General features: G+C 47.0%; 1 protein-coding gene across 1 annotated transcript; it reads right to left on the bottom strand.

The window, feature by feature from the left end:
• Positions 1-4,649: 4,649 nt before the first annotated feature.
• NHLRC1 (NHL repeat containing E3 ubiquitin protein ligase 1) lies at positions 4,650-5,999 on the bottom strand. The gene has a single exon (XM_024756741.1). It carries the CDS (start codon positions 5,997-5,999, stop codon positions 4,812-4,814), a length of 1,188 nt encoding a protein of 395 aa, XP_024612509.1. The 3' UTR covers positions 4,650-4,811.
• Between the last annotated feature and the right edge of the window lie 3,888 nt (positions 6,000-9,887).

The following is a 9,887-nucleotide window of genomic DNA, read 5'->3' as shown; positions in this document are numbered from 1 at the left end:
AAAAAATCAAAGAAATTTAAAAGTTATTATTATTATTTTTTTTTGGCGGTACGTGAGCCTCTCACTGTTGTGGCCTCTCCCATTGCGGAGCACAGGCTCCAGACGCGCAGGCTCAGTGGCCATGGCTCACGGGCCCAGCCGCTCCGCGGCATGTGGGATCTTTCCCGACTGGGGCACGAACCCGTGTCCACTGACATCGGCAGGTGGACTCTCAACCACTGCGCCACCAGGGAAGCCCTAAAAGTTATTTTTTAATTGATAAACTTCCTGTTCCAGTATGGCTGAGTAAGCTCCAACTGGCTCGTCTTTCTACAGAAAACAACTGTAAACTCTGGACACACACACACACACACACACACACACACACACACACACACACACACAATAAATCTCCTAGGCCACTAGATTTCACTGGTGAACTCTATCAAACATTTAAGAAGAAATGACATCAATATCACACAAATTCTTTCAGGAAATAAAGGAGGAAGGAACATTTCCCAACTCATTTTATGAGGCCAGCACAACCTTAATGCTAAAACCTAAAGACATCACCAAAAAAGAAAAACAAACTCCATGAACTGATAAATTTCGTCCATGATCAGAATGCATTTGGCTATCCTCACGTGTTTGACGTGTACAAATAGTGCTTCCAGCAAATTTATATAAAGTATTTCTTACTGATTTGTCAGAGAAGAAAAATTACTAATTTTAAGATTTGTATTTTAGGGCTTCCCTGGTGGTGCAGTGGTTAAGAATCCGCCTGCCAATGCATGGCACACAGGTTCGAGCCCTGGTCCGGGAAGATCCCACATGCTGCAGAGCAACTAAGCCCGTGCGCTACAACTACTGAGCCTGCGTTCTAGAGCCCGTGCTCCGCAATGATAGAAGCCACTGCAATGAGAAGCCTGCGTACCTCAACGAAGAGTAGCCCCCGCTCACTGCAACTAGAGAAAGCCCGTGCACAGCGACGAAGACCCAACGCAGCCAAAAACAAACAAATAAATAAATTTATCTAAAAAACAAAAAAAAAAGATTTGTATTTTAGTGTCCACCAGACGGGCCTGTATAATTTTGTGGAAATTAACTCCAAGATGTAATGGAATTGGCCTCCTGTATCACCAATTTCAGTCCATCCAGATTTATCCATCAGTGGTTTGAAAATGGAAATAGATTATATAGCACAGGGAACTATACTCAATATTTTGTAATAACCTATAAGGGAAAAGAATCTAAAAAAGGATGGATGTATATCTGAATCACTTTGCTGTACACTTGAAACACAACAGTGTAAATCAACTGTACTTCAATTAAAAAAGAAACAGGCAACCTCCGCCTCAAAAAAAAGCCTCTAATTGGATCTCCTTGCCCCTTTTTGGAAAAACCTGTTCATCCCAGGCCAATTTGTAGGCCACTTTCCTGGTCTAATTAATATATTTGATGGGACATTAATGGACAGGCTGTTCTTCCGTTGGGCGTACACCCCTAATCCAATCAGCCATTGCTGGAGGGGGTCGGGTAGTAGGAAATATGGGGCCAAGGGCTGGCTCAACAGCAGGGCCTGTGGGAGGGGAGGTTTTCCTTAGAAGGGGTTGTGGGCACAGCAGACACCATCATTGTTCAGCACGGTAGCTGTGGTGAGTTGTGGCAGCCTCCGTATCATATTTTCTACATAGTCTTCAAGAAAAGAGCTCATGTCCTTCTTAACCATGGCACGCCACCACAGTGGTCACTACTAGTAGAGCACTAGCCACCAGTCTACATTCCTTCTTTCTGCGCCAGGTGTAGGATGATTCAATCGCTATCATCAGGGGTTCCTCCTCGCTTTTCTGAGGTATATGGAATACTGCTTCTTCCTCAAAAGGCACATAATTCACTTTCAATGAGGTCTGCACTCCACTTAGCAGGAAAGGTCTAGACAAGGCACAAGCAAAATGGTGATGCTTTGGGTTCTGGGATCCGGAGTGTGTCTTGCTAAGGGAAGATTTATGACGCTGAACCAAAGTCCTTAGAAAATGCCAAGGAAAAAGACTGAGAAAATCAAGTCCAGGTGGCAAGTCCAGAGGGCAGAACAAGGTCAAAAACAGGAAACAATCCAAGGATCAGGTATCGAGCAAAACTAGAACAGATGGAAGGTGATGTGAGCGCCGCTGAGTATGCCTTTGCTTGCTTTTATGGATTCACCAGGTGGCGCGGGGTGGGTAGTGCTGGCCGAAGGGCACATGATTGAGGGGGACATTCAGGAAAAGTCTGTTCCTTCTTCTCCATTTACCCCTGGTCTCTGGTCTCTGGAGAGTCATTCCAACTCTCCTCCATCACCTTGGAACGGTTTACTTTCTGCTGTGATTACTCCCTCCTGCCTACCTCAGACTCCCCAATTCCTCTAATAACCTGGAGTTCAGTGGGGCATGGTTTGAGCCCTTTAACCAGCTTGCTTTAAAGAACACAGCCCGGAAGGTGAAGTTAGCATCTGCCTTGCGGGTTACTGAACCTGTTCCTTCAGCATGTGCACTGTTCGGCCTGTTCATCTGCCAAGGAAAGGCAGCCGTTAGCAAGGTCACTGTTATCACCTCTCTGATTCGCTCCCACATCATTTTAGGAACTCACGCCCCGCCCCATTCTTCCGGTTGGGTAATCCACATGGTAACAAGTGATAACTCCACACGTGCTGCATATACCACACGTGGCCTGAAGAAGACATACGCACAGCTCTATAGGCAAATACGATGCCACTGATAATTCCAAATAGGAGAAGGTGCCTTGATTGGCTCAACTGACCCAGAGGCCATTAAAATGTCATTGTTGGGGCCTCCCTGGTGGCACAGTGGTTGAGAATCTGCCTGCCAATGCAGGGGACACGGGTTTGAGCCCTGGTCTGGGAAGATCCCACATGCTGCGGAGCAACTGGGCCCATGAGCCACAACTACTGAGCCTGCGCATCTGGAGTCTGTGCTCCGCAACAGGAGAGGCCGCGACAGTGAGAGGCCCGTGCACCGCGATGAAGAGTGGTCCCTGCTCGCCACAACCAGAGAAAGCCCTCGCACAGAAACGAAGACCCAACACAGCCAAATAAATAAATAAAATGAATTTATAAAAAATAAATAAATAAAAGATTTAAAATAAATAAAAAAAAATAATAATAAAATGTCATTGTTCCCGAGGAAAATGTTTTTAAGGTCAATCCACGGTTGCCCTACTCACAAATGACCAAGTCTGAACCCGTATCTCCACCTGAGACAACTTTTCTTGTTACGCAGCCCAGAATACCTGTGATGTCACAGACCCAAGGGCGATTTCTAAGGGTTGGGTGAGCGTGAGGGCTTGGGGCTGTTCCCAGAATCCCTATCTGGAATGCGTTTACAAATGGTGATCCATCCAGGCTGCCTGAAATCTTATTAGCACTGCATGATGGGCTCATTGAAGCAAAATGGGCTTCTGTGGACTGGCACGGGAGCCAAGCTCACTCTTTCAGGACAAACTATAATTTTATTCATAATTTGGGGGCTATTCCTAGAATGTACATTCTATCTATTAAAATGCTTTGTAAAATAGAAGCCTATTGCTGATAAAACATCAGCTATCACCTAAAACAAACTCTCACCTTTCAGAACCAATATTTTCTCCCTGAGAAAAAATTTTTTCTGCTGCTTCTGAGGTGTCAGTTATTTGGTACTATTCCAACAGCCCTCAACTCTGAAATGTTTACACTAGCTAAACACACACAACTTACAAAGAACTGGCCACTTCACCCAAAATTTCCACCTATTCACTTAATCAATTGCAACGTTGAAGCAGGCATTACCTTGGTCAAGGCTATACTTCAATTCAAGAAGTATTTAACTGTTTACCAGTGGCTAAATGCTGACTCAGGATCAAGGGAATTGTTTATCGAGTACGCAGTGTTTGCAACACATGGGACAGATTTAAACTGGACAGAGAAAAACCCCATCACCAAAGTGCTTCAGGTTACCACTGATCATAAAAAGGCAGGCAAAATCATTTCTGCCATGAACTGATTGTGGTGACTTATCTCTTTATTAACATGAACAGAAATATCATGCAGCCCTCTAACACAGAGTATAGGGGTAGAGCGTTCCGCAGGAGTTTAGAACTTACGTCAACACAAGCCTTTCTCAACCAACCAAGTAGTATTTCCTGAGTACCTACAGGTACTAAGATACGTGTTGACCTTTTGAATAAGCAATTTCAATAGTTTTTCTCATTCAAGTAACTCAGGATCCACAGTTAACTCCATCTAATGAGCCACCAAAGGAACTGCAAGTTGAACAAAACTGATGTCCACCACAAAATCCTTTTTCTCTTGAACTCTATAAAGTCTCCTTTCTCTGTTCATCTAACTAAATAGCTACCTGTAAATAGAGTACACATAGCAACAATATACACCCACATATATTTCCCCACATCTGTTATCTTATTTAAGAGCAAGGGGTTTTGGAGTCAGAATTGAGTTCCATTTGTGACTGTCATAGTAAGTAAATGTGACCTTGGGTAAATCACTTAAGCTCTCTGGGTCTCAGTTTTCTCATCTCTAAAATGGGATTCGTAATAGAAATTGGGTAATTGTAAGGATTAAAGGAGCTAATATTAGCAAATTTCTTAGCACAGGGAGTACATAATCCATAAATCATAGATTTAATTATTATCCTTTAATAATTGTCCCAACCTTTGTAAGTCTACCAGGCACTTATAATTATCTCTGTTGAACAGATGAGATTAAGTAATTTATCTAGGGTTCAACAATTCAGCAGTGGCAGCTCCAGGGCTTCTGATGCCAGGCCCCAAGACTCCCACCATCACCCCCAGTCAACCTTATAGACTTTTATAGAATGGGCTGCACTGTCCAGCACAAGAAGAGAATTTTCCTTGGTGAAGGTCAGTGCCACAGGATGGGAAAGACCGTGGGTGATGATGGGCTTCAGTACTGGAAACTCCTCAGGTTTTCCTAAGCACAGGACAGCCAGATTAGAAGTATCGGCAACAATCACGTTCCCCTGGTGATCAAAGGTCACAGCGGAGGCGGTTATTTTGGAGGGGAAAAAGAGGCTCAGCCCAAAGGCATCCACCTGGCCGATGAGCTGCATACTTGCGCTGAACACCTTCACCGTGGTGCTGCAGGCCCCGGTCCCCACAGCCAGGGGGTGCTCTAGGACCGCAATGGCCCCGGTGAGCCAGGACACCGCCACCCCCCGGGGATGGCACAGGTGAGTTTGCAACCGTTCAGTTCTCCGGAGGACCCCTTCTGGAAAGTCGATTTCCAGGAGGTGCAGGGACCCCGCCTCCGCATCAGTTACCATGACCCCATTCTGAGGGGTGGTCTCCACACCCCAAGGCAAGGAGAACTGGCCTCCGATGACAAGCTTAATCTGGCCAAAGAAGTCAAACACTTTGATGGAGCGGTCGCCGGCGTCGGTGACAACCACATGGCAGTCGTTTGTGACGGTGACGTCAAGTGGATACCTAATGTCCTGAGCAGCGTCCCCCTTCTCTCCAAACTGATGCGCACATCCTCCCCCCGCGTCAAAGATCTTGACACGCCTCCTGCCGTCGTGCACCACCACGACCCGCCCCGTCTTCGGACACAGCGCCAGCCCAGTGGGGTTGACCAGGGTACCCCAGCCTCCGAAGGCGTGGTGGCAGGTGAGGACCCCGGGGGCGGAGGGGGCGGCGCGGGGGGCCGCTGGGGCCGGGCGCAGCGCGGAGCCCAGGAGCTCCAGGAGGTGCAGCACCGGCAGGCAGTCGCTGGTGTCGCAGCCCCTGCAGGCTCGCCGGCAGAAGGGGCACTCGAGGGCCAGCGTCCGCGGGTGCGCCAGGGCGGCCACGCAGGCCAGGCAGACCACGTGGCCGCAGGGCAGGTTGCGTGGGCGCCGCTGCTGGCGGTGGCCGAACCGCTCAAAGCACACCTTGCACTCGAGCAGGCTGGTCTCGGCCTCGCGCACCAGCTCCCGCAGCGCTGGCCCGCTCCCGGAGGCCTCGGCACCCATCGCGCGGCCTGAAGGACTCCCGCCGCGCCGGCAGCCTGCGGAGCTGTACGCTGCCCCCGCGCCGCCCAGGGTCACGGTCACGGGGCGGGGCGCTGGTCCTGACGTCGACGGCGGCCGGCCGCTCGGCCGAGACCTGCTGCCCCCTGGTGGGCACTGCATCCTGAGGGTCTGACAGTGGACACTGACACGCTGTATCCACAGCGCATGGTCAGACCCGTAATCTTCACAACAGTCATGGATGGATAATCTCCAATTTACACTTGAGGAAACATACATATTGAGGACAAGCGGGTTGCTCCCTGGTACCCAGCAGAGTGCCCTGCAGTTTCCCGTCGGCAGCGCTGGGTGCTGGGGCCTGGGGCTGGCCAGGCATGAAACCTGGTCTCAGAGCTCACGATGCTTATGATCTGACTGGGAAAACACAGTCGTACAAGGGAAATTAAAATCCAAGGGGGTGAGGCAGGTGCACGTACTTCTTTTGGGTCTTCTATCACTCTTGGAGTACAGTAGATGCTTCATGACTACTTGTAAAATGAATTTATGTATGAATGAAGCAATGTTATAGGAAAATACATGCAATCCACTAGATGAATTTGTGTCAAGGCGGGGACTATGGCTGGGGATGTCTCCCAGAGAAATTAATATGAAAGAAGAAAGCTGTTAGTTAATAATAGACTTACTCCATGCCTGCCCTCTTTTAAGTGGTTTCCATAGGTTACCTTATTTAAACCACATGACAATCCTACTAGGTGTGTTACTTTCATCACCCATTTTCTACCATAGTCCCACACATGACAGCAGGTTAAATTCTTTCCACCTCAATCAATATGGAAAGCACAGAGAATCTACAATATGTTCAAAGATCCTCAAACAGGAGATAGCACAATCTCTCTCAGGAATCGCTGTGGTACTAAAAGCAATCATTTTCAGGAGTCTCCCCTCAATGGATCACGTGAACGTTGTCTTTGGCAAAACCACTTATCAGATCACTTCTCCTCATTTAGAGATAATTACCGTGATCATTCACCCTCTTATTTGCTAGACTTCTGAGAAAACAAGGGATTTTTATCCCATTAAATCCCCTGGAGGAAGCTTTAATGTAAGACAAGAAAGAACATTTTCTTATGCAGTGTTACAAGATTCAAAGATTATCTGTGTATTGGGACACAGTAACCAACTTAATATTATAATTTCAGACTACAATACATTTTCATTCCAAATAGAAATTACTTTCTGAAGTCATCCTTAAGTCAAAAAAAAATTCAGGAAATCTAAATCCGATCTAAAAATGGAATATTTTTAGAATTAGTACTAAAAGATATGTAATGAGAGCCATGTATAGAATATTAAATTTTCTAGTAGCCACATTTTAAAAAGGAAAAAGAAACTAATAAAATGAATTTAACTGCGTATTTTATTTCATCCAAAATATCCCAAATGATATCCTTATGACATGTAATCACTGTAAAAATTATTAGTGAGATATTTTATTATTTTATTTTATTTTTTTAGCACTAAGTAAAGTCCAGTATGTATTTCAAACGCACAGCACACCCTAATTCCATTCAGTAACCACATGCAGCTGGAGGTTACTGCGGGGAACAGAGATCTAGACCAAGTCTGTGATTAATTACCTTCTCAAGATGCTTTTCATACGGATTTCATTGATGTTTGATGTGCTTCTAACTTGCCTCTGCTCCAACATTGTTTTAAAACGAATCCAAAGACCCCCAACTCCTTGCTGACTGTGACGGAGCTTCTACCCCACCCCTCAGCGACGTCTTGCCAGTGAGTGTGATTCTCAGTAGAGAGGAGCTCTGCTTGGTGAGTAGCCTGCCTTCTTCTTCTTGATCCTGTGCTGCCCCCGTGCGGCAGCCAGTAGTACTGCACCAAGAGGCTGGCGGTGTTTAGCGAGGTAAACCAGACAAATCTGCAATAAATACGACTTATTTAAGAATGTTCACAGTCATCGCTCTGCCACTTGGTAGTTAGCAAAGCGGTTCTGGAAAGCATTGTGGCACATACACTGACAATCCACCCTGACGATTTGCTGTCAAGACTCTAATTGGTAAATTTAAAGTATGGAAATGTAATTTTGTGGCGTTTGATCAGAGTTAAAGCTTTCTCAGTGACACAAAGCTTCTGAACTAAACACAAGTAGGTTTGCGTCTTTCACACTGAGGATCCCCACATTCTAGCTGGGCATCGTTAGCAATCATTTTCTTCACTGTTTGCTGCCTCTCCGTGGAGTTAAACAAATTCTGTTCCAGCGTTCCTGTCAACCCAACCCACACCCTCCCCCTCCCTTCCCTTTCCACTTGTCCTTTTTCTACTTTACCAAGTGTAGAGTCCAGTTTCTTTTTATCCAATCTTAAAATTGCTCTTTATCTTCATCCTTTCTTTCTTTTTCTGAAGACAGAAACTAAGTTCTAGGAGAGCAGGAACCATATCCGCAGTGCCTAGCGCATGCCTGGTACACAGCAGGAGTCAATACATGTTTTTAAAATGGATGAACTAATGAATACTTAAAAGGATACTACTTACAGGCAGCAAACTCCAGTGTTATACCTTTCCTTTGATAATTCTCTAGTATTTATAGGAAGTACTGTTAGGAAAATAGCACTTGCTTATCTCTAGAGTCGATGTTGGAAGGTTTCTCAAATACCTTATATAGTGCAATCCTCGTCGCATATATACACTGATTAATGAAAGAAATGCCCTGGGGACTTCACTGGTGGCCCAGTGGTAAAGAATCTGCCTTCCAATGCAGGGGACGTGGGATCGATCCCTGGTCAGGTAACTAAGATCCCACATGCCGCAGGGGAACTAAGACCACGTGCCACAACTACTGAGCTTGTGTGCCTCAGCTGGAGAGCCCACGCGCCCTGGAGCCTGCGCGCCACAACTAGAGAAGAGAAAACCCACACGCCACAACCAGAGAGAAGCCCACGCACCACAACGAAGATCCCGCGTGCCATAACTAAGACCCGTCGCAGCCAAAAATAAATTAAAAAAAAAAAAGAAGCGATGCCCTGAGTCTTAACATTCTGAGTTTCCTAGGAAGAATCATCCCTCCTCCATGGTGAAGTCTCCATGGATTTCCTCTGTGCTTCCCTCCAATACTTCTTACTTAGAGGGTCCTGGAATAGCATGACCGTCTCTTCCTCCTTCCACCTAGAACAAGCCCTGAGGCCTGTGGAGGGAAAGGATTTGAAGAATACATCTTGTGGTCAGTGGCTGACTCCTGTGCAAAGGACCACGTGGCAGAGGGGGGGAAATGGAGACCCAGCTCAGGGTGGTTACAGCAGAGAGGAGGGGGCGGAGGGCGACAGGCTGAGGAGTCTGGGGGAGGGAGTTAGTGCTTAGGCACATGGACTGCTGGTTTTGCACGTGTGGGAAGACATGCCACATACATGCAGTTGAGAAGGAACCCCAGAACGAGTCCAATGACACAGTTACATCTCAGATTGTACCTGACAATGACCAGAGAAAGGAAGAGAGCAAGCCACATAGAAGCATCTCAGTCCAGGAGGAGAGATGCAACCTTTGAACAGAGAAGGAGCAGACTGTAGGCGCTTTAGCATGGGCTTGTGAGCTCACAGGAGCAAAAGCTTGCTACCATTACGAACCTGAATCCCTCCTGGGTTGGTGGGCTTTGAGTTTCAGGCAGCCTCCGGGCACCTCCTTAACAGGCAGATCTCCATCACCTGTGTGGTTCCTTGGACCCAACCTGGGTTCTGGTCTCCAGCTTTGCTCTCCCCCAAGGGCACCTGGTCTTCCAGCACCCACTCTGACCACCTATCTAATTTCACAACTCATGCCCCACGTGCTTGGCTTCAGGGGTGAGGGATTTGGTGGGGAGGGGAAAGTGGTGCAGGCTCGAAGGTT

This window comes from Neophocaena asiaeorientalis, unplaced genomic scaffold (assembly GCF_003031525.2).
Source record: "Neophocaena asiaeorientalis asiaeorientalis breed wild unplaced genomic scaffold, Neophocaena_asiaeorientalis_V1.1 scaffold627, whole genome shotgun sequence".
Taxonomy (NCBI): Eukaryota; Metazoa; Chordata; class Mammalia; order Artiodactyla; family Phocoenidae; genus Neophocaena; species Neophocaena asiaeorientalis.
This window is presented reverse-complemented; position numbering and strand designations above follow the sequence as displayed.